The sequence below is a fragment of the Choloepus didactylus genome, chromosome 1 (assembly GCF_015220235.1).
Source record: "Choloepus didactylus isolate mChoDid1 chromosome 1, mChoDid1.pri, whole genome shotgun sequence".
NCBI classification, from domain to species: domain Eukaryota; kingdom Metazoa; phylum Chordata; class Mammalia; order Pilosa; family Megalonychidae; genus Choloepus; species Choloepus didactylus.
In genome coordinates, this window is record NC_051307.1 from 160,249,637 (window position 1) to 160,275,276 (window position 25,640).

The 25,640-nt window shown below is 36.7% G+C and overlaps 2 protein-coding genes across 5 annotated transcripts in view; one reads left to right on the forward strand and one right to left on the reverse strand.

The window, feature by feature from the left end:
• Positions 1-20,314, forward strand: part of MSL2 (MSL complex subunit 2) — a 68,494-nt gene extending 48,180 nt beyond the window's left edge. The window contains exon 2 of the mRNA XM_037844562.1: positions 17,134-20,314. Coding sequence (XP_037700490.1) covers positions 17,134-18,725 — 1,592 coding nt within the window. The 3' untranslated portion in view covers positions 18,726-20,314. The remainder of the gene's footprint in view (positions 1-17,133) is intronic.
• A 1,569-nt stretch (positions 20,315-21,883) lies between these two features.
• Positions 21,884-25,640, reverse strand: part of PPP2R3A (protein phosphatase 2 regulatory subunit B''alpha) — a 243,680-nt gene continuing 239,923 nt past the window's right edge. For all 4 annotated transcript variants that reach the window (XM_037844535.1, XM_037844542.1, XM_037844529.1 and 1 more), the window contains one exon: positions 21,884-24,516. In XM_037844535.1, coding sequence (XP_037700463.1) covers positions 24,390-24,516 — 127 coding nt within the window. In that variant the 3' untranslated portion in view covers positions 21,884-24,389. The remainder of the gene's footprint in view (positions 24,517-25,640) is intronic.

Here is a 25,640-nt window from a genome sequence, read left to right on the forward strand (position 1 = left end):
TCTTTTTGTGCCTGGCTTATTTCGCTCAGCATTATGTCTTCAAGGTTCATCCATTTTGTCATATGTTTCACCAGATCGTTCCTTCTTACTGCCGCGTAGTATTCCATCGTGTGTATATACCACATTTTATTTATCCACTCATCTGTTGAAGGACATTTGGGTTGTTTCCATCTCTTGGCAATTGTGAATAATGCTGCTATGAACATTGGCGTGCAGATATCTGTTCGTGTCACTGCTTTCCGACCTTCTTGGTATATACCGAGAAGTGCAATCGCTGGATCGAATGGTAGCTCTATATCTAGTTTTCTGAGGAACTGCCAAACTGACTTCCAGAGTGGCTGAACCATTATACAGTCCCACCAACAATGAATAAGAGTTCCAATTTCTCCACATCCCCTCCAGCATTTGTAGTTTCCTGTTTAATGGCAGCCATTCTAACCGGTGTTAGATGGTATCTCATTGTGGTTTTAATTTGCATCTCTCTAATAGCTAGTGTAGCTGAACATTTTTTCATGTGTTTCTTGGCCATTTGTATTTCCTCTTCAGAGAACTGTCTTTTCATATCTTTTGCCCATTTTATAATTGGGCCGACTGTACTATTGTCATTGAGTTGTAAGATTTCTTTATATATGCAAGATATCAGTCTTGTCAGATACATGGTTTCCAAAAATTTTTTCCCATGGAGTTGGCTGCCTCTTTACCTTTTTGAGAAATTCCTTTGAGGTGCAGAAACTTCTAAGCTTGAGGAGTTCCCATTTATCTATTTTCTCTTTTGTTGCTTGTGCTTTGGGTGTAAAGTCTAGGAAGTGGCCGCCTAATACAAGGTCTTGAAGATGTTTCCTACATTATCTTCTAGGAGTTTTATGGTACTTTCTTTTATATTGAGATCTTTGGTCCATTTTGAGTTAATTTTTGTGTAGGGTGTGAGGTAGGGGTCCTCTTTCATTCTTTTGGATATGGATATCCAACTCTCCCAGCCCCATTTGTTGAAAAGACCATTATGACTCAGTTCAGTGACTTTGGGGGCCTTATCAAAGATCAGTCGGCCATAGATCTGAGGGTCTATCTCCGAATTCTCAATTCGATTCCATTGATCTATATGTCTTTCTTTGTGCCAGTACCATGCTGTTTTGGCAACTGTGGCTTTATAATAAGCTTCAAAGTCAGGGAGTGTAAGTCCTCCCACTTCGTTTTTCTTTTTTAGAGTGTCTTTAGCAATTCGAGGCATCTTCCCTTTCCAAATAAATTTGATAACTAGCTTTTCCAAGTCTGCAAAGTAGGTTGTTGGAATTTTGATTGGGATTGCATTGAATCTGTAGATGAGTTTGGGTAGAATTGACATCTTAATGACATTTAGCCTTCCTATCCATGAACATGGAATATTTTTCCATCTTTTAAGGTCCCCTTCTATTTCTTTTAGTAGAGTTATGTAGTTTTCTTTGTATAGGTCTTTTACATCTTTGGTTAAGTTTATTCCTAGGTACTTGATTTTTTTAGTTGCTATTGAAAATGGTATCTTTTTCTTGAGTGTCTCTTCGGTTTGTTCATTTCTAGCATATAGAAACATTACTGACTTATGTGCATTAACCTTGTATCCCGCTACTTTGCTAAATTTGTTTATTAGCTCTAGTAGCTGTATCGTTGATTTCTCAGGGTTTTCTAGATATAAGATCATATCATCTGCAAACAATGACAGTTTTACTTCTTCTTTTCCAATTTGGATGCCTTTTATTTCTTTGTCTTGCCGGATTGCCCTGGCTAGCACTTCCAGCACAATGTTGAATAACAGTGGTGACAGCGGGCATCCTTGTCTTGTTCCTGATCTTAGAGGGAAGGCTTTCAGTCTCTCACCATTGAGTACTATGCTGGCTGTGGGTTTTTCATATATGCTCTTTATCATGTTGAGGAAGTTTCCTTCAATTCCTACCTTTTGAAGTGTTTTTATCAAAAACGGATGTTGGATTTTGTCAAATGCTTTTTCAGCATCTATTGAGATGATCAATTGATTTTTCCCTTTTGACTTGTTAATGTGTTGTAATACATTGATTGATTTTCTTATGTTGAACCATCCTTGCATGCCTGGAATAAACCCCACTTGGTCATGGTGTATGATTTTTTTAATGTGTCTTTGGATTCGATTTGCAAGTATTTTGTTGAGGATTTTTGCATCTATATTCATTAGGGAGATTGGCCAGTAGTTTTCCTTTTTTGTAGCATCTTTGCCTGGTTTTGGTATTAGATTGATGTTAGCTTCATAAAATGAGTTAGGTAGTGTTCCATTTTCTTCAATGTTTTGAAAGAGTTTGAGTAAGATTGGTGTCAGTTCTTTCTGGAAAGTTTGGTAGAATTCCCCTGTGAAGCCATCTGGCCCTGGGCATTTATTTGTGGGAAAATTTTTGATGACTGATTGGATCTCTTTGCTTGTGATGGGTTGGTTGAGGTCTTCTATTTCTTCTCTGGTCAGTCTAGGTTGTTCATATGTTTCCAGGAAATTGTCCATTTCTTTTACATTATCCAGTTTGTTGCCATACAGTTGTTCATAATATCCTCTTATAATTTTTTTAATTTCTTCAGGATCTGCAGTTATGTCACCTTTTTCATTCATTATTTTGTTTATATGGGTCTTCTCTCTTTTTGATTTTGTCAGTCTAGCTAGGGGCTTGTCAATCTTGTTGATCTTCTCAAAGAACCAACTTTTGGTGATATTTATCCTTTCTATTGTTTTTTTGTTCTCTATGTCATTTATTTCTGCTTTAATCCTTGTTATTTCTTTTCTTGTACTTGGTTTAGGATTGGTTTGCTGTTCATTTTCTAGCTTCTTCAGTTGATCCATTAGTTCTTTGATTTTGGCTCTTTCTTCCTTTTTAATATATGCGTTTAGTGCTATAAATTTCCCCCTTAGCACTGCTTTTGCTGCATCCCATAGGTTTTGGTATGTTGTGTTCTCATTTTCATTCGTCTCTATATATTTAGCAATTTCTCTTGCTATTTCTTCTTTAACCCACTGATTGTTTAGGAGTGTGTTGTTTAACCTCCAGGTATTTGTGAATTTTCTAAGTCTCTGATGGTTATTGACTTCTAATTGTATTCCATTGTGGTCAGAGAATGTGCTTTGAATAATTTCAATCTTTTTAAATTTATTGAGGCTTGTTTTATGTCCCAGCATATGATCTATTCTGGAGAAAGTTCCGTGAGCACTAGAAAGGTATGTGTATCCTGGTGATTTGGGATGTAATGTCCTGTAGATGTCTGTTAAATCTAATTCATTTATCAGATTGTTTAGGTTTTCAATTTCCTTATTGGTCTTCTGTCTGGTTGATCTATCTATAGGAGAGAGTGATGTGTTGAAGTCTCCCACAATTATTGTGGAAACATCAATTGCTTCCTTTAGTTTTGCCAGTGTTTCTTTCATGTATTTTGTGGCACCTTGATTGGGTGCATAGACATTTACGATTATTATTTCTTCTTGCTGAATTGCCCCTTTTATTAGTATGTAGTGGCCTTCTTTGTCTCTCAAAACATCCCTGCATTTGAAGTCTATTTTATCTGAGATTAATATTGCTACACCTGCTTTCTTTTGGCTGTAGCTTGCATGAAATATTTTTTTCCATCCTTTCACTTTCAGTTTCTTAGTGTCCCTGTGTCTAAGATGAGTCTCTTGTATGCAACATATTGATGGTTCATTCTTTTTGATCCATTCTGCGAATCTGTATCTTTTAATTGGGGAGTTTAATCCATTTACATTCAACGTTAAAACCGTGAATGCATTTCTTGAATCGGCCATCTTATCCTTTGGATTATGTTTGCCATATTTTTCCCTCTCTCTATTAATATCCTTTATTGTACCCATACCGAATCTCTTTAGTACTGAACAACTTTCTCCAAGTCTCTCTGTCGTGTGTTTGTTTCTCTGTCTGTAGGGCTCCCTTTAGTATCTCCAGTAGGGCAGGTCTCTTGTTAGCAAATTCTCTCAGCATTTGTTTGTCTGTGAAAAATTTAAGCTCTCCCTCAAATTTGAAGGAGAGCTTTGCTGGATAAAGTATTCTTGGCTGGAAATTTTTCTCACTCAGAATTTTAAATATATCGTGCCACTGCCTTCTTGCCTCCATGGTGGCTGCTGAGTAGTCACTACTTAGTCTTATGCTGTTTCCTTTGTATGTGGTGAATTGCTTTTCTCTTGCTGCTTTCAGAACTTGCTCCTTCTCTTCTATGTTTGACAGTGTGATCAGTATATGTCTCGGAGTGGGTTTTTTTGGATTTATTCTATTTGGAGTTCGCTGAGCATTTATGATTTGTGTATTTATGTTGTTTAGAAGATTTGGGAAGTTTTCCCCAACAATTTCTTTGAATACTCTTCCTAGACCTTTACCCTTTTCTTCCCCTTCTGGGACACCAATGAGTCTTATATTCGGATGTTTCATATTATCTATCATATCCCTGAGGTCCATTTCGAGTTTTTCAATTTTTTTCCCCATTCTTTCTTTTATGCTTTCATTTTCCATTCTGTCATCTTCGAGGTCACTGATTCGTTGTTCAACTTCCTCTAGTCTTGTACTATGAGTGTCCAGAATCTTTTTAATTTGGTCAACAGTTTCTTTAATTTCCATAAGATCATCCATTTTTTTATTTAGTCTTGCAATGTCTTCCTTATGCTCTTCTAGGGTCTTCTTGATTTCCTTCATATCCCGTACTATGGTCTCATTGTTCATCTTTAGTTCTTTGAGTAGCTGCTCTAGGTGCTGTGTCTCTTCTGGTTTTTTGATTTGGGTGCTTGGGCTTGGGTTATCCATATCGTCTGGTTTTTTCATATGCTTTATAATTTTCTGTTGTTTTTGGCCTCGTGGCATTTGCTGAACTTGATAGGGTTCTTTTAGGGTTTGTAGACCAGTTGAAGTCCTTATCTCTAATTTATCAGATCTAGAGCTTCGTGGAGTACACTTTCTCTAACTAACCAGCAGGTGGCGTCCACGAGCCACCTGTTCTCCACAAGCCAGATCTCCCCTGCTTAGCCTTTTTGGTGAGTGGGGGAGTGAGTCTTGTGGGGCCCAATTGGTGTACCAAGCTTGCGTGTGTAGTTGGTGTTGCCTGCCCTGTATGTGGGGCGTGTTTCTGGGCAGTCGGGGAGGGGGGGTGGCCCTAACAATCAAATCTCCCTGATGATCCTAGAGTTTTAAAGCTGGTGCAATAGTCTAATCCTTCAGTTCAGTCCTGCCACAGTTTGTCTCTGCCACTGACCCACAAGTCTTTGGTATTGGCGTATGGCTCCTGAGACTTGCAAGTGGGCCCCTCTTCCAGGCCATGCACCCCGGGTCCTCTGTTGAGGGATGACTGTGCTATGTCACAGGTGAGTGCCGTCCCCCCAGGGCAGTTCTGGGCTGCTGGGCTGTGTAGGGAGGCTCCCAGTCTGCTCAAATGATGGCTGAATGGGGCTTTGTTAATTCACACTGCTCCACCTTCCCAGCTCTGGGACATTCAGCTGAGATTGCAGGGAAGGCTAATGTCCACACCCAGTTTTGTGGTGTGTGCCTGTTATTTGAAGCACTTCCGTCACACTGGGTTGTCTGGGGCAGCTCTGGGCTATGGGGCTGGCGATGGGTAGGAGTGTTTTCTGTCCACCAGGATGGTGGCTGTGAGCGGACACCCCCCTTTTCTTGGAAAGTTGTGTTGTTTAGTGAATTTTCTCAGCCACTGGATTATTGCCTTTTGTCTCAGAGCTCTCTTAGTTCTGCTCTTGACTTGCCGTGCCCAAATTGCAATTCTTTGAAGCTTTCTGTATTGAGCTTCTTAGAGTAATTGTTTTAGAAAAAGCAAAAAGGATTAAAAAAAAAAAAAAAAAAAAACGGCCCTCCTCAGATATCTAATGGGTTATTGAAATGCTAATAGACAAAGCAACCAGGGCCATTAAGGAAAGGTGCACAGGGCAGAGAGATCAGCTTTGCTTCGGGATTTGCATATGCGCCTCAAGGCCTGAGCTCCGCCCTTCCCCCCTCTGCGTTCACCAGAACTCCAAAAATCCTCCACTTTTATTTTGGAGTTTTTCGTGTTGTTTTTTTTCTATGCCTGTCTCCTCTCTGCTGGGCTGGCTGCTCTCAGAGTCTCTGGTGTCTGGTCTCAGTCTATCTATGGTTGGAGTTTGAATCAGTAGAATGAGTTTCCGATAAGAGCAGCCACTGCAATTCTCCCTTCTCCTTCCCGGAGCTGACAGCCCCTCCTCCCCCGGGACTGAGCCTGGCAGGGAGGGGCGCGGGTCCCCTGGCTGCAAAAACTTACAGATTTCGCTGATCTCAGCAGTTCCACGTTTTCATGAGTGTTGTATGAAGTATGCCCAAAGTCAGATTGCTCTGTGGTGTCCAGTCCACGCAGTTCCTGGTTTTTTACCTACTTTCCTGGAGGAGTAGCTAAAACTTACAGCTCACCAGTCTGCCATCTTGCCCCGCCCTAGACTTATTTCTAAGTGTTTTTAATGATTTGCATTCCTTTTGATGCTATTGTGAATGGAACTGTCTCTAAAATTTCAATTTCAGATTGTTTATTGCTGGTATATAGAAATACAATTGGTAACTACATATTGAGCTTGTTTCTGCCACCTTGCTAAACTTGTTAATTCTAATATAGTCTGTATGTGTGTGTATTTCTTGGGATTTTCTTTGTACAGTGTTCTGGTTTGCTAATGCTGCCATTGTGCAAAATACTAGAAATGGATTGGCTTTTATAAAGGGGATTTATTAAGTTAGAAACTTGCAGTCCTAAAGCCATAAAAGTGTCCAAACTAAGGCATCAACAAGAAGATACCCTCACTGAAGAATGGCTGATGGTGTCCAGAACACCTCTGTCAGCTGGGAAGGCACGTGGCTGGTGTCTGCTATCCCTTTGCTCCTGGGTTGAGTTTCAAAAATGGCATTCTCCAAAATGTCTCTGGGATCCTCTCAGTTCCTTGTGTCCTGGATACTTTCTCCCAGGGTGTTTCTCTCTAAGTGTCCTTCTGTCTGCATCTCCAAGTATCTCTGAGCATCTGTGTCAGCTCCCAAGTGTCTCTTCAAAAGTCTCTCTCAGATGCTCTTGGGGCCTTTTGTGTCCTCTCTTAGCTTCTCTAGAGCAAACGCTGGGCTAGCATCTCAGAGTGTCAGCTCTCAAGTGTCTCTCCAAAAGTCTCTCTCAGCTGCATGTGAGCTCCCTTTAAAGGACTCCAGTAAATTAATCAAGACCTACCCTGAATGAGTGGGGTCAAATCTCCATGAAAACATTCAACCAAGAGGTCACACCCTAATCAAAAAGATTAAATCTGCCCCCACAAGATTACATTTAAAGAACATGGCTTTTTGGAGGACATAGTATCCAAACTGGCACATACAAGATCATTTAATCTGTTATGAAAACAATTTTACTTCTTCCTTTCTTCCTTTTTTTTTTTTTTTTTTTTTCCTAAACCTTACTGTTCTAGCTAGAACCTCTGTGTGGGGTAGAAGTGGCAGAAGCAGACATCCTTTCCTTGTTCTGATATTTTGGGTGGGGGTTGAAGAAATTCCCTTCTTTTTCTAGTTTTGAGTTTTTTGATGGTGAATGGTTGTTAGATTGTATTTTGTTGTTTTGTTAAAGATTTTTGCATCTGTTCATGAGATGTTTTGGCCTATTTTCTTGTTTCCAATTCTGTATCAGAGAGAGTGGTACTGGCCTCATAGAATGAGTTGAGAAGTGTTTTTTTCTTCTATTTTTGGGTATTGTTTCCTAGAATATGCCATTGATGCCATTTGGCACTGGGATGTTCTTTTTTCAGTTGTGGTAACATATATATAACATAAAAAATTGAGATTTCAGCTGTTTTTGAGTGTACAATTCTTTGGCAATAATTACCTTCACAATGTTGTGCTATCATTTCCACCTTCCATTACAGAAACTTTTTCATCACCCCAAACAAACTCTAGCCGTTAAGCAATAGCTCCCTATTCACCCTTCCTCCAACCCCTGGCAGCCTTTGATCTACTTTCTGTCTCTGTATTTGCAGATTTAAGTGGAATCATACAATATTTGCCCTTTTGTATCTGACTTATTTCACTTAGCAAAACATTTTCAGGGATTATCCATGTTAGCATGTATCAGAATTTCATTCCTTTTTATTGCCGGTAGTATCCACTGCATTGATAACACCACATTTTGTTTATTCATTCATCTGTTGATGGACACTTGGGCTGCTTTTCTATCCTTTGGCTTTTGTGAACAATGCTGCTGTGAACATTGGTATACAGGTATCTCTCTGAGTCCCTGCTTTCAATTTCTTGGGTTATATATCTAAGAATTGAATTGCGAGGTCATACAGTAATTCTGTGCTTGACTTCTTGAGCAGCTGCCAGACTGTTTTCCACAGTGGCTCTACAACTTTACATTTCCACCAGCAATGCAAGAGAGTTCCAATTTCTCTGCATTTTCATCTATACTTTTGTTTTGTTTTTTGTTTTTGTTTAATTGTAGTCATCCTCGTGGGTGTGATGTGGTAGCTCATGGATTTGATTTGCATTTCCATAATGTCTCATGATGTTAAGCGTCTTTTCATGTTCTTGTTGCTCATTTGTATATGTTTTTTGAAGAAATGCCCATTCAAGACCATTGCCCATTTTTAAATTGGATTCTTTGTCTTTTTTGTTGTTGAATTGTAAGAGTTCTTTATATATTCTGTATACTAGACTTTTATCAGATAGATGATTTGCAACTATTTTCTCCCATTTTGTATGTTGTCTTGTTACTCTAGTTCTTAATTTTGAAGTTCAGTTTATCTATTTTTTTTTTGCTCATGCTTTTGATTTTATGTCTAAGAATAAGTTTTCTTCTAAGAATTTTATCATTTTAGGTCTTATTGTCATTGATCCATTTTGAATTAATCTTTGTATGTAGTGTAAGGTAGAAATCCATCTTCATTCTTCTGTATGTGAATATCTAGTCCCAGTGCTATTTGTTGAAAAAGCTGTATTTTCCCCCATTGAGTGGGCTTGGCACTCTTGTTGAAACCTAATTGACCACAGATATATGAGTTTATTTCTGGACTTTTTTATTCCATTGGTCTATATCTTTATCCTTGTGTCATTATCACAGTGTTTCAGTTACTGTAACTTTGTAGCGAGTTTTGAAATGTGGAAGTGTTAGTCCTACAATTTTGTTCTTTTTGGGTGTTGGTTGGACTATTCATACTCCGGGTCCCTTGCAATTCTATGGGAATTTGAGAATAAGCATTTACATTTCAGTTAAAAAAAGAGCTACTGGAATTTTAATTGGGATTTCACTGAACTGTATATTGCTTTGGGTAGTGTTGCCGTTTAACAGTATTAAGTCTTGAACAGTATTAACAGTATTAAGTTATGAACAGTATTAAGTCTTGAACAATATTGTCTTGAACAATATTAACCCATAGACTCAGTGTGTTTTTACATTTATTTAGGTCTTCTTTAAAATCTTTCAGCAATGTTTTTTTGTTTTTCATGTACAAGTCTTTCATCTTAGTTAAATTTAATCCCTGGGTATTTTATTCTTTTGGATGTTTTTTGTAAATGGAATTGTTTCTTATTTTCATTTTCAGATTGTTTATTGCTAGCGTATCGAAATATAACTGATTTTTTGTGTTGATCTTATATCCTGCAATTTTGCTGAATTGGTTTATTAACTGTAGTGTTTGTTTTTTAATATATAAGTGTGAATTCTTTATGGTTTACTATATATAAGATCATGTCATCTGTAAATAAGGTAATTTTAATTCTTCCTTTCCAATTTGGAGGCCTTTTGTTTCTTTTTCTTGCTTAGATTCTCTGACTAGAACTTCTAGTACATTGTTGAATAGAAGTGATGAAAGCAGGCATCTATGTCTTCAAGAACTTAGGGGAAAGACTTTCAGTGTTTCAGTATTGTGTATGATATTAGCTATGGGTTTTTCATAAATGCCCTTTATCACTATGAGAAAGTTCCTTTCTATTCCTAGTTTTGTTTTTATCATGAAAGGGTGTTGGACTTTGTCATTTTTTTTTTTTTTTTTCTGTGTCAATTGAAATGTTCGTGTGGTTTTTTCCCCTTCATTCTGTTAATGTGATATATGTTACATTGTTTTTTTATGTTTAACTATCTTGCATTCCTGGGTAAATTCTCACTTGGTCATGGTGTATAACCCTTTTAATATACTGTTGGATTCAGATTGCTAGTATTTGGTTGGGGGTATTTCCATCTACATTCATAAAGGATATTGGCCTACAGTTTTTTTGTGATGTCCTTCTTTATCTGGCATTGGTGGCAGAGTAATTCATCTTAGTTTCATAAAATGAGTTAGGAAGTGTTCTCTGCACTTCAGTTGTTTGGTGTGAGTTTGAGAGGGATTGTTTTTAATTCTTTAAATTACTGGTAGAATTAACCACTGAACACTGGTCCTAGGCATTTCTGCATTGGCAGTTTTTTGATTAGTGATTAAATCTCTACTTGTTATAGGTCTGATTTTCTATATTTCCTTGAGTCACTTTTGTTAGTTTGTGATTTTCTAGGAATTTGTCCATTTCATCTAGGTTATCTAGTTTGCTGCGGTACAATTATTCACAGGATTCTCTTATAATCCTTATTATTTCTGTAAGGTTAGTAGTAATGTCCCCACTTTCATTCCTGATCTTAGTAATTAGGGTTTCCTCTCTTTTTTACTTGCTCAGACTAACTAAAGGTTTGTCAATTTTGTTGCTCTTTTCAAAAAAACAACTTTTGGTTTAATTTATTCTCTTTATTGCTTTTCTCCTTTCTGTTTTACTTATCTCCACTCTTACCTTTATTATTTTTTCCTTCTACTTTTGTTATTAGTTTGAGTTTTATTAGTTCCTTAAGGGGTAAAATTAGGTTATTGATTTGAGATCTCCAATCATGTAGATGGTAAAAGCTGTACATTTCCCTTTGAGCAGTGCTTTTGCTGCATCCTGTAAGTTTTGATGTGTTGTGTTTCCTTTTCATTCATCTCATATTATTTTCTGTTTCTCTTGTAATTTCTTTTTTGAACCACTAGTTATGAGTGCATTGTTTAATTTCCACAGATTTAATTTTCCAGTATTCTTAAAGTTGATCTCTGTTTTCAATCCATTGTGGTCAGAAAGATACATGATTTATTTTAGTCATTTTATTTTAAGAAGACATTTTTTTAAGTGTACAATCAGTTGTTCACAGTACTATCATGTAGTTGTGCATGTATCACCAAAATCAATTTACTAACATTTTCATTACTCCAAAAAATTATAATAAAATAAAAAATAAAAAATGAACAAAAATACAAGTACAGAAGAACACCCAAAACATCCCACCCCTTCCATCCCCCCGTTCTTCATTTACTTTTTGTTCCCATTTTTCTGCTCAAATCTTTCCATACACTGGATAAAGGGAGTGTGAGCATAAGGTTTTCAGAATCTCACAGTCACACCGTGTAAGCTACATAGTTATGCAGTCATCTTCAAAAATCAAGGCTACTGGGTTGCAGTTCAACAGTTGCAGGTATTTCCTTCTAGCTATTCCAATACACTAAAAACTAAAAAAAGGATTATCTATATGATGCATAAGAATAACCTCCAGAATGACCTCTCAACTCTATTTGAAATCTCTCAGCCACTGAAATTTTATTTTGTTTCATTTTTCTTCACCCTTTTGGTCAAGAACTTCTAGGAAGACTTACTTTGTGGCCTAATATAATTCCATATGTTCTTCAGAAGAATGTGTATTGCTGGTTTTCGATTGTTCCTGTTACTGTTTGGTAGGTCTAATTGGTTTGTAGTACTGTTAAAGATCTCCATTTCCTTATTAATCTTCTTTCTGGTTGTTCTATCCGTTATTGCAGTTAGGGTGTTGACTCCAACTTTGCTCTAGAACTGTATCTCCCTTCCATTTTGTCTGTTTTTGCTTCCTGTATTTTGGTGCTCTGTCCTTAAGGTACGTATTTATTTATAATTGTATGTCTTCTGGATGTATTGAAACTTTGTTCAATTTTGTTGGTATATAATGTTGGTTTATAATGGCATGCTTTGTCTATTTTAACCTCTTTTAACTTAAGGTCTGTTTTGTCTGATAATATAGCTACCCTAGTTCTCTTTTGTTTACTATTTCTCTTTCAGCCTCATTGTGTCTTTGTATCTAAGGTGAGTTTCTTCTAGACTGTATTTAGATGAGTCATGTTTTCTTAATCCACTCCGTGAGTTTTTAAGTGTAGAGTTCATTCCATGTACATTTAGTGTAATCACTTATAAGGATGGACTTTTGCCATTTAGCTATTTTCTGTATGTCTCATATCTGCGTTTGCCCTTAATTTTTCCATTACTGGCATTTTCTTTTCTTTCTTTCTTTCTTTTTTTTTTTTTTTTTTGGTCTTTCTATTTTTTTTTGGTAGTGTACCATTTGATTCCCTTCTTTCCTTTTCTGTATATTAAGTTGGTTTTTTAAAACCTTGAACTTATAAAAACCTAGTTTGAATAATACCAACTTAGTTTCAATAGTGTAAACTCTGCTCCTATACAACTGTGGCCCTCTCCCTTGATATTGTTATTGTCACAATATATCTTTATACGTTGTGTGCCCATCAACAAAGATTTATAATTATATCTTGCATTTGACATTTATGTATTTTGGCACTGTTCTGTATTTCTTCATATGATCCATATTGTTTAATGTCCTTTTCATTTGTCTCATGGATTCTCTTTAACAGTTCTTGTAGCAGCCTATTAGTAACAAACTCCCTTGTTTTGCTTTTAATCAGCGAATGTCTTAGTTTTTTCTTCATTCTTGAAGGATAGTTTTGCCGGTTATAGAATTCATGGTTGATGGTGTTAGTTTTTTCTTTCTGAACTCAGAATCGTCACCACACTGTCTTTTGGTCTACATGATTCTTGATGAGAAATCAACTGTTTTTCTCATTCAGGATCCTTGTATATGACAAGTCGCTTCTCTCTTGTTGCTTTCAAGGTTGCCTTTGTCTTTTGGTAATTTGACTCATGTGTCTCATAGATATTTGAGTGTATCCTGTTTGGAGTTTGTTGAGCTTCTTGGATATATAGATTAAAATCTTTTTAAAATTTTTGCTCTGTAGATGGGGTAATTTCAATTACCCTATCTTCATATTTGCTGATGCTCTCTTCTGCCTGCTCAGTTCTGCTGTTGAACCCCTCTAGCAGATTTCTCATTTCACTTATTGTGCTTTTTGGCTCCAGAATCACCATTTAGTTTTTTGCTTTTTTTTTTTTTTTTTTTTATTTTTAAAATAATTTATAGCTCTTTATTGATATTTTTATTTTGTTCATATTGGCTTCCTGGTTTCCTTTAGTTCTTTTTCCAACTTTCCCTTGGCTCTTTGAGTATATTTAAGATAGTTGATTTAAATCTTTGTCATTTTAGTCTAAAATCTGGCCTTCTATAGGGATAATTTCTGTTGATTTAACTTTTTCTCTAAAATGGTCTGTTCCTTTTTCTTTTTATGCTTTGTGTGTTGTTGAGCTCTGGAGTTTGAATATCATAACATAATATGGTAAAACTGGAAATCAGAGTCTTCTCAGGATTTGCTGTTCTTGATCGTGGAAGGCTTAGTTTGTGTTAAGGTTGTGTTTGACAGAGATTTCCTTGAGTTCTAGGAGCTGAAAAAATGATAACAAGAACAACAACAAAAAGGAACCACACTAACAAAAGACAACAGCAACCATAAACCTCTTTTAGTCCCTGTCTCAGGTTTTGCTTCCTCCTTGCACTGAGCCTAGAGATAAGAGATCAGCTAGTGGTGAAACCTTAGTCTTCTCAGGGCTTTTCTGAGCTTGCACCTGGTCCTGGGCATGTGCAGGAGTTTTTATATTCCTCAGTATACACAGCCACTTTTTTTTTTTTTTCCACATGTAAATTTTTTTTTTTTAATCTTCATTTTATTGAGATATATTCACATACCACGCAGTCATACAAAACAGATCGTACTTTCGATTGTTTACGGTACCATTACATAGTTGTACATTCATCACCTAAATCAATCCCTGACACCTTCATTAGCACACACACAAAAATTACAAGAATAATAATTAGAGTGAAAAAGAGCAATTGAAGTAAAAAAGAACACTGGGTACCTTTGTCTGTTTGTTTCCTTCCCCTATTTTTCTACTCATCCATCCATAAACTAGACAAAGTGGAGTGTGGTCCTTATGGCTTTCCCAATCCCATTGTCACCCCTCATAAGCTACATTTTTATACAACTGTCTTCGAGATTCATGGGTTCTGGGTTGTAGTTTGATAGTTTCAGATATCCACCACCAGCTACCCCAATTCTTTAGAACCTAAAAAGGGTTGTCTAAAGTGTGCATAAGAGTGCCCACCAGAGTGACCTCTCGGCTCCTTTTGGGATCTCTCTGCCACTGAAGCTTATTTCATTTCCTTTCACATCCCCCTTTTGGTCAAGAAGCTGTTCTCCGTCCCATGATGCCAGGTCTACATTCCTCCCCAGGAGTCATGCTCCACGTTGCCAGGGAGATTCACTCATCCCACGTAGGGGGGAGACACAGCCACTTTTTTTTTTTTTTTTTTTTTTTAATAACAGTAAAAATAATGTTTATTGTTTATTTTCTGATTACAACACAAATATATGCTCCTTGAATAAAATTTGGAAAACATATAAAAGTTTCAATGAGAAAAAGTAAAAATTACATATAACCCAACTTTTTAAAGTAACCAAATTTCTTATTATATTTCACTGAGTTTTTTTTTTATCTTCATTTTGTTGAGATATATTCACATACCACGCAGTCATACAAAACAAATCGTACTTTTGATTGTTTACAGTACCATTACATAGTTGTACATTCATCACCTAAATCAATCCTTGACACCTTCATTAGCACACACACAAAAATAACAAGAATAATAATTGGAGTGAAAAAAAACAATTGAAGTAAAAAAGAACACTGGGTACCTTTGTCTGTTTGTTTCCTTCCCCTATTTTTCTACTCATCCATCCATAAACTAGACAAAGTGGAGTGTGGTCCTTATGGCTTTCCCAATCCCATTGTCACCCCTCATAAGCTACATTTTTATACAACTGTCTTCGAGATTCATGGGTTCTGGGTTGTAGTTTGATAGTTTCAGGTATCCACCACCAGCTACCCCAATTCTTTAGAACCTAAAAAGGGTTGTCTAAAGTGTGCGTAAGAGTGCCCACCAGAGTGACCTCTCGACTCCTTTTGGAATCTCTCTGTCACTGAAGCTTATTTCATTTCCTTTCACATCCCCCTTTTGGTCAAGAAGATGTTCTCCGTCCCACGATGCCAGGTCTATATTCCTCCCCGGGAGTCATATTCCACGTTGCCAGGGAGATTCACTCCCCTGGGTGTCTGATCCCACATAGGGGGGAGGGCAGTGATTTCACCTTTCAAGTTGGCTTAGCCAGAGAGAGAGGGCCACATCTGAGCAACAAAGAGGCATTCGGGAGGAGGCTCTTATGCACAACCATAGGGAGGCCTAGCCTCTCCTTTGCAGCAACCGTCTTCCCAAGGGTAAAACTTAACGGTAGAGGGCTCAACCCATCAAACCACCAGTCCCCTATGTCTGGACACAGCCACTTTTGAGTGCCAAATTTCCCAAGGAAACTTTCCCCACCTGTCCTCTCAGGTGTTAGGTGTTGTATTCTATGTCTGAATGTGGTAATATGCTCCAGGTGGCTGCAGGTTCCTTCAGTGTTTTCAAGAAATAATTGCTGCTGTTCTGCCCTGGGCGGGTTCCATGTAAGGTGAAATAGAGATGTAGCCCCACACAAAATAATTTGCTAGTAAGATCGGCTATATTTCCTCCAGAAACAGGGACCAGGGTCCCACACTGGGAATATAGGCAGTCTTCACAAGACTGCAGCTGAATTGGGGAGGGGATGGGGAAAGGGCATTAGGAAAGGGCATTAGAAGTGCCAGAAAGCTTTTCTACCATTTTTAAATTTCCCTTTTTTTTTTTGATTCTGCACTTGCTTGGTTGTTGTACTCCTTTGTTTTCCATTGTTGTGACAAAATTTGTTCTGGCAGGTTTTTTTTAAAAAATATTTCTGTTGTGGAACCATAGTTTGTGATTACCTAATCAGCTATTTGTTGTCAGATCACCCGAATTTTAAATTATGTAATTTGCCTAAGAAAAGCAGTAGTGATTTGGGTTAATTACTGACCATTTGTCTTGAATATGAACTTAGAGGGAGGTATTAAGGTTTGAGCTGGGGATTGGATCTAGTTGTTTTCCCCTTCCTGGTTTTGATGTATAGACTATTAATATTAGGAGGTTGTATGAAGTTGGAGGACCACTTTCAAACTATGTTGATGCAATTAGAATATTTCTGGTTAATAACCATGTTCATTTTGAATTTTGTCAGAAGAATTCAAGCTCAGTTTTATGCTGTATTTTTTCCTTCAGTAAATTTATGGTTCTTTTTCCATTGTCTTTGTAGTTGGATTTTCTGTAGGTGAGTATGAGTTCAATACTGCTCCCTTTTTTCTTTTTCTTAATAACTGAACAAACATAGTCCCCTTTTTATCATAAGAACACTTCAGTCTTCTCTTTCCTTAGTTTATGATTACTATGTAGATGAGAAAAATTGCTTCAAATTTTTTTTTCTGTGAAGATGCCTTTGTACTAATTGATGAACAGCTTCAAGACTGTTTCATGAAGGTAGGGACTGTTTCATATACGTAGTCCCATGTGCTCATATCTTTTTTCCAATGTCTAACACAAAATAATGAGTATGCTTTTACTGAATATGTTGTAGAGTTACCATGTTGCATTAGGTTAAGGACCCAAAGGTTTTAATAATGGTTTATGCATTGGTGACTGATTTTTACCTCTTTTAACTTCATAGCCTTTGGGTAAAAAAATAAGATGGACCAAAACATACATACAGTTTTGGGGAAAATCACAGAATTAAGGAACATTCTGATTTGAAATAAAGGAATTGGGAATATGGCATAGGAATGAAGTGAGGTATTGAGCATTTTTTTGTTTCTTGTAAAATACATTTTTGTAATCTGGTCTGGTGAGTTTAATCTCAATTTTGACAGATTATTTACAATCTCATCTTAATTCCAGTATATGGATACAAAAATTTATTTTACTAAAATCTTTGCTTTCCTCCTTTTTACCCTACAGGACATTTACTACAAGATCCTATTGCACCTACCAACTCTACCTGCCAACACTATGTCTGCAAAACTTGTAAAGGCAAGAAAATGATGATGAAACCTTCTTGTAGCTGGTGCAAAGACTATGAGCAGTTTGAGGAAAATAAGCAGTTAAGCATCCTAGTGAACTGCTACAAAAAACTATGTGAATATATAACACAGACTACATTGGCACAGGATATAATAGAAGCAGTCGACTGTTCTTCTGATATTTTGGCTTTGCTTAATGATGGATCATTGTTTTGTGAGGAGACAGAAAAGCCCTCAGATTCATCCTTTACTTTGTGTTTGACACATTCCCCTTTACCTTCAACCTCAGAAGCTACGAGTGATCCTCAAACTAGTTTATCTCCAATATCTGAAAGTACCCTCAGCATTGCTATTGGCAGTTCTGTTATCAACGGCTTGCCTACTTACAATGGGCTTTCAATAGATAGATTTGGTATAAATATTCCTTCACCTGAACATTCTAATACAATTGATGTCTGTAACACTGTTGACATAAAAACTGAAGATCTATCTGATAGCCTGCCACCTGTCTGTGACACGGTAGCTACTGATTTATGCTCCACAGGCATTGATATCTGCAGTTTCAGTGAAGATATAAAACCTGGTGACTCTCTATTACTGAGCGTTGAGGAAGTACTCCGCAGCTTAGAAACTGTTTCAAACACAGAGGTTTGTTGTCCTAATTTGCAGCCCAACTTGGAAGCCACTGTATCCAATGGACCTTTTCTGCAGCTTTCTTCCCAGTCTCTTAGCCATAATGTTTTCATGTCAACCAGTCCTGCACTTCATGGGTTATCATGTACAGCAGCAACTCCGAAGGTAGCAAAATTGAACAGAAAACGATCTAGATCAGAAAGTGACAGTGAGAAAGTTCAGCCACTTCCAATTTCTACCATTATCCGAGGCCCAACATTGGGAGCATCTGCTCCTGTGACAGTGAAACGGGAGAGCAAAATCTCTCTTCAGCCCATAGCAACTGTTCCTAATGGAGGCACGACGCCCAAAATCAGCAAAACTGTACTTTTATCTACTAAAAGCATGAAAAAGACTCATGAACATGGATCCAAGAAATCTCACTCTAAAACCAAGCCGGGTATTCTAAAAAAAGACAAAGCAGTAAAGGAAAAGATTCCTAGTCACCATTTTATGCCAGGAAGTCCTACCAAGACTGTGTACAAAAAACCCCAGGAAAAGAAAGGGTGTAAATGTGGGCGTGCTACTCAAAATCCAAGTGTTCTTACATGCCGTGGCCAACGCTGCCCTTGTTACTCTAACCGCAAAGCCTGCTTAGATTGTATATGCCGTGGCTGCCAAAACTCCTATATGGCCAATGGGGAGAAGAAGCTGGAGGCATTTGCTGTGCCAGAAAAGGCCTTGGAGCAGACCAGGCTCACTTTGGGCATTAATGTGACTAGCATTGCTGTACGCAATGCTAGTACAAGCACCAGTGTAATTAATGTCACAGGGTCCCCAGTAACGACGTTTTTAGCTGCCAGTACACATGATGATAAAAGTTTGGATGAAGCTATAGACATGAGATTCGACTGTTAAATCAGTGGGTCTTTAAACCTACCTCTGGTAGGGAAATAGCTACAGTTTTACGGCAGCTATGGTTCTGTTGGTTTCACTTGCCGGAGCTCCTGCATATAGATCACTTGTATCAAGTGTTTTCATTGCTAAGTTATATGTGTTAGTGTCGGGGAAATAGTTTGCAGATAATGGAGGAGTAACCCTACAACTATAAGTCTTTAGTTCTTACAGAACCTTATAGTTTGAGAACAAATGCTGATGCAACTGATTTATACAAAATGAACTTTGGCAAGCAAAATAACATTAACCTCATTGTTTGTGGTCATGCTTTGTGCATAATCAAAGTTTATGATTAAATGTAAGGAAGTGGTATTTAGTCAGTCTATAAAGATTGTGCTAAATTTTTTTGTGGAAAAGTAGCCATTAGTTTGTTCAGGAGACTCAGTGCTGCCTTTGGATGCCATTGATTATTTCTCCTGTTGAAAAGCTGATGTGTCCAGCTCAACCTTTGTGCTGACATCATACCATTTCTGATCATGAAAATTGGCTACGTGGTGTATGTAGCAGTTCTTAAATCAGCAGTATTATGAAAGAAAATTTGCCCCTCATTAGAATGTTTAAGAAACCTGTCTTAAAAAAAGTGAACAAACTGAAATTCTATCAGACTGCAGACATTTAGCTGTTTATGCTACAAAACTCTTCTGAGTTGAGCCTTTGTAAGTTAAGTCTGATTAATTTCTAGGAAAAAATTCTAAGTACTTCCTCCACTTAGAGCAATGTTCTACTGGATAAATGAAGTGGAGAAGAGCAGTTTTATTCCGACAGTAATTGAATTTAGAGTATAGTAGCTGTTTTATTTAGAAATTGGGTTTTCTTTAAAATAATTTTGGAATAATGCCCCAAATCTTATCCATATTTATGCATATGCATTATACTTATTGCCATTGGCCACTATGATTTTTGTTTCCTCTAATAGTTTATTTGCCACAGACTATATTTTGAATATGCTCCTATTTTTTAGGGTCCTATTCATTATGAAGCCTTCTTTATGGTAACCTAAAAAATGCCTTTTTTATGAATCCTTTGCATTTAGGTCGGTTTGAAGCTATGAGGGTTTTCTTTAGAATGCTGTTTTGCATGTAAAGCACAAACTATGTTTCAGTTTAAATGCACTTCTTCCCTTTAATTTTTATGGGGAAGACAAAGTGAGTCACGTTTTGTTGAAGGGAAATCTAGTCAGTTGCTTCAAAGAGCACAGCCCAAGTTAAAAACAAGGACTGACTAGGTTATAAAGAAATGACCTTATGATTTAAAAGAAGAGTTGCTGCTTTGACAGTGCTTAAAGAAAAATACTGCTGGAAAATTTCCAATTTCTACTACGTTCACCATCTCTAGTGAGCTCTGACATAAATTGAAGTTATGATTTGATTTGGCACACAGCATGTTCAATGATGGTTACTCACCTAGTACAGGAAATGGAGAAGAAACCTTTGGACACAGAGCAGATGACACCTCCTTCAGTTTTGTAGTGTATCCTGGTGTCATTTTCTGTGAATGTGGTCAGGTAGAGTTGTTTTTGTTGTTGGGATTTTTTTTTTTTTTTTTTTTTTTTTTTTTTTTGGTCTCTTTTGGTGGGGTGGGGGTGGGCTGAAGCCATAGGAAGAAAAATGTGATGTATGTGTCCAGTATGTACTATTTTGTTTCTGTTTTGCAAGAAGAGTTGAACTATTTTTGATAACAAGAGTAAATGGTGGAAAATGCTTCTTTAGTTGTCTTGTCTTTATTTGCTTTCCAAGTTTTGGAGTTTTATTTAAGTCCTCTGTTAGCAGTGTGTTACGAAACATGTATTTGCCTAAAGTTTGTAACAGTTTTGTGTTGATCCCACATGCCCTGCTATATAAACTTGTAAATCTGTTCCTTATTCACTAATGATCACTGCAAAAATGACTAAAAATGAGATTGTACACATGGATAATTAGGATATATTTTGCGAATCTCCCCAATTTTCCTAATACTATGATCTTAAAATTCATAGAGTACTTTATTGCTTCCCAAGTTGATATTCTTAAGTTTTGTGTTTTTTGATGCATGGGAGGTTGGCAATATAGACAAAGTGGGAATCATTAGTATGTGAGGGCCTTGATTGTTATGTAATATTGCCAATGATGAATTCAGGTTGTTTTTAGCACAAGTTTCTCTTTTTTATGCTGGTATTCTCACTGCCACATTTTTGGAAACCTGTATTATACATTAAATCTATCAATAAATGTTAGTTTTCTAATTCCATGTTGTAGAATACTGAGGAGTTTGGGGTAGCATGTTCTGATTGGTCTGTTATATTATTTGGGTAAGAATAATTGATTATAGTGCCTTGATTTTTACGTTTTTCTTTATACCTTGAGTTACTTAGGAATGCTGACCAATGGCTAAGTAGAAATAATAGAGAGATGACAGAACTAGATTTACTTCATGAGCATTTGAAACCACTAAAACTAGCATTGAATATGGTCTATCATCGATGTTCTTTTGGGTCCTTGTTATTAACAAAAATGATCAAATGATCTTTCACTTTAGGTTAGGAAATTGGAATTTTAGAGTTGACAGTTTTTCAGCTTCATTAAGTTCACATTTCCATGTAAAGGAGTAGTGTGGTCCTAGGATAAATAGTTTATTTTATGTCATTGTGTTCTTGGCTCTCTGAAGACAATTCCATGGTGATCTTGCTGATAAAAAGTAAGGCTTTTGATGGTCAGATGAAAAATAAAATTGTCCCTTCCCATATCTTAGGTAGCAAATAAAATGCTTCAGAAAATACTAAGGTCTAAATATAATACTTGAATGGTATTTTATACTTTCCTCTTTAAAAAGTTTAAAATTTATTTATCCAAATAACACATAATTACACATTTTGTTAAAGGAATATATTATAGGTAAGGCGAAAATTCCCTTTAACTCCTGTGAACCCCTTATCCCAAACTCTGGTCCTCCCTTATCCCCAGAGGAAACCACTTCTCAATGTGGGAGTGATTCTTCTAGACCTTACTTTATATTTTTCCAGGGTTCAAAGAGTTATTCTCTGAAATTCAAGTTTGTTTATAGTATTACTTTTTAAAACATAAAAATGAGTTGGAAGCATGATTAAAACCAAAAGTGTGTAGTGATTATCCTGGTGCATGTGATTCGTGTTTGACAACGTGTCTTTATTTAGTTTTGCAAAAAGGGGAAAACAAAAGTTAAGTCATGCAGTCTTCTCCACCCAAACACACCTTAACATTTCCAGAAACTGAGCAAGTGACTTCTCATTTGATCAATCCACAGTTTTATAAACACTTTGAACAGTACATGGTGACACAGAAAAGATGCAGGGAAAATACACAGAATTTTATTTCATTAGTTTGATTATCTTGGCAATTAGTCTTATGCTATGAAATTCATTTTTTTTTTAAATAGCATTAAAATCATGATAATCTTCAATGTATATTTTATTAAGGAACCTGGGAGTGTAACAGCTTGAAATTTCCAGTTTGGCAGTAATGATTTTATTCAGCTTGCTCTTTTCTAAAAACTCAGAAAATGCAATACCCTCGTTCCTCAGAATTCACAATTCTTGCATTCAGTTTTAAGAAAGGAGTGCAATGAAACACTTTGTGATACTTTGGGTAACTTAAATGTATATAAAAATAGCCTTAAGTAGAACTGTATAATTATAGACTTTTAAAACTAAATATGGATCAAAATGAAAGCAAAAGAACTTTAGTAAGGAGAAACAAGGTAAAAAATTAAAGCCAAATAGAAAAATGGAAAAAAAAAAAGGTATATTGGAAAATTGAATTTTATTTTTACTTGTTGCTGATACTGAGAAATACTTTGTCATTATGAATAAAAAAATCTTCAGCCCTGTAAAGTATATTTGACTTTAAAAAAAAAGTATGTCCTTTTTTTGTATTTTTATCTGAAATTTTAAAAATAGTTGCTTTCCTTCCCTGGTAAAGCCTGGGATGGATTGGATGGTTAACTTCAGGTACCACATAAATAACTTTAATCCTACTAATTTATCAGTGTTTCTAGGTTATTGCATGTAGTGCTTTCTAAAAATTTAGTCCCTTTTAAGTTTTCATTCTTTTGTATCAACTGTTTTCATAGTTATCACTTTCTGTAAGATTCATTTAAAATCAGTTCTAATCATGGAAGCAAAGTTATAGGAAACAAGGAGGATCTTGTGACAGGAGGGATTGCTTAGGATTGCTAATACTAGTTGATGGTGCACATAAAAATTTTTCCTTTACTTTTTGCCTTAACATAGTCCAACGTTTGATTGTTTTAGTTACTCCAATGCTTACTATTCATACCAGCAAAGGATCCACAGGTGGGGTGGGAAGGGACAGACACTATTAGGGCTTGTATTTTTTTGACAAAAACAACCAGGGGAAAAGTCGATGACAGAGATGACTGTTAAAAAGTTGCTTGGGGGTTTCTTTTACTTAAATAATCAGAAATCTCCATCCTTTTTAATAGTTTCTTTTCAATTTCATTATCAAGGATATTATTGTAGGATTTGACTGTAGTGTGGCCTGCTGAAAAATGTAGACTTCTGTATTGAACAGATCTCCATTACGCTAAACATGAGATACTTTGTTTTATGGGTGGATTCACTGTTTTTCTTCCATTTCTGTGGTTGATATTGAAATGGATAGAATATCTGGAATACTTTCTTTTCAACATTAAGTAGTGAGTAATGTTCAGATTGAGGCCTTTACGGTAGGCCTAGTCTATTATTCAGTGAAGAAAGGATTATGTTTAGTGTAGTTAAGAGTTTTCATATATCATTCCTTTAAGTTTTCAAGTAGGTCTTCTGAAAGGAATAGCAGATGGGGCAGTAAATAATTTGGAAATTAAATCATTCAATAGTTTACTAATGTTAGATAAGTTAAAAGGGCTTTTTTCCCCAAATATGAGTTAAATTCTATACTTTTCATTTAAAAAGCTTTTTCTTGGGATTTTATACAAGATCCAGAGTCAGGATGAGGAGGGATTGTTCAGAGCCTGCCAGCAAGGTTGGAAGACCCAGTGGTTTCAATACCTGAGGCTGTAAAGTGACTAGAATTTGGCAGGTTGTTGTGAAATTACATTAAACCAGGTAAGTTCAAGATATTTGAACTCCAGTACACATTATAACTAAAAGAAGTCTCTGAGATGTTTTGGCAGTACTTTTTTTACCGGGTTCAATTCTGGAGGCCCTTACTGCTTTTTCAAGTTCTAGAATTTTTTGACAGTTTTCTGCAAGTGAAGGTTTCTTCTAGGATCCGTAGGAGCCCTGAGAAGCCTCAGCGATGCTGGCCAGTAGTGAAGCGTCTTCTGCTTCTGTGCAGAGAACTGTGCTTGGCACCGTCCCCAAGGGATCTCTGGTTCATTCAGCGCTGTAGAGTGCTGATTTGCAGACTTTGGAAGGTGATGTTCATGGTTATATTCACTTTTGAGGAAAAGTTCTGCAAGAGATTTGAGGCAAACTGGAGGAGTTTCCTAAGTTGAGTGTGTACCCAGCCCTATTGCTTAAAACCATTTTAAGGTTCCTAGATAACACTTGTAGAAATCAAAGCCTTTAAAAGCAGTAAACAAACTAGAGCATCTCTTCACAACAAAAAAACATTTAAGATACACGGCTCCCTTTCATGTAGACATTGGCAGCTATTCTTCATCCACTGACTGAAGCTTTCCACTTTTCTCTGTAAGGCTTGAGGTTACTATGTTACTGCCTTTGTTTTCAAATTCAGAGGGAGTGGCAGGTTCATCTGTTTCATAATCTTCAAAGGAGCTGAAAAAAAACAAAGCAAAAGTGTTACTGATTTTTTGTTTTAATTTTAATGTTTGGGTTAAAGTCAATAATGACAAACCGGAGCCTATGAACACCAGCCTGCAAAGTATCCTCGGTTGCTGTAACACCTGAGTATCCCTGGAGGCAATAACATTGTAGAGAAGAAAACACACTTCTCCCTGTTGCTTGAAGCCCAAGTTCATGTTCAAATTTTCAGATTCTGTGCTGTATCAAGTTTTCCCTAGGGGGCCTTAGTGTGAGAGTACTGTGGATGGTACAAGGTAAGGGAAGGTTTGAGGTCCTTAAAGTTCAAAGTTTTCCTTGAGGTGGTTTCTATATAGAGTAGGGAACTTTCTTAATTCTCACATTACTTTATCACTTCCATGGCTTCCATAAAGTACACTTGGGAATGTGTGGGTATGTATGTACATAGAGCAGACTAAAGCCCATTCACAGATTTTCCTCTGTGCAAACTTTGCAAACTCCACAGAACACCTAGATGTTTATGCTGAAAATAGTTCCCTCTGCTCACTTCCCCTAAATTACTGCTATCCACTGGATTTCATATCCTTTAGACTATCCTTGAGAGTAGCTTTAGGCAGGAATGACAAAAAATATATTATCTCTTTAGAATGCCAGGGCCTGAAGTAGTGAATCAAATAATCTGAGGCTGTATCCGAACCCAGAAAAAATACATGCTCAATTAGCATTGTCTCTTTTATAGTATTTGGCACCACTGGTTTAGCTTTGTTAGCCTTTGCAGGGACCTTCCACAATAGCATTTGAGCAGAAATTTTTGGATATATCGTCCCTTCATCAAAAAGGTACCAAGACAGACGAGTGAGGAAAAATATTCTGAGACAGGTGTATACCTAGTAGGTGGCACCTACAGTATTCAAGTTTCTAAAACATTTTTGAATAGTCTAGAAAAGGTTAAACTTAAAAAAAAGTCAACCTGGTATTTGGAAAACTTTTCCATGAGTACCACCTTAAGATCCTACCAAATGATTTACAACTTGATCATATTGCAAAAAAGATTCAATTTCATACTTAATCGATGTTTCTACTCCTCTCCCCCCATCTCCTTGTGGCCTTAGTGTAACGGGTTTGCTGGATTATAGAGA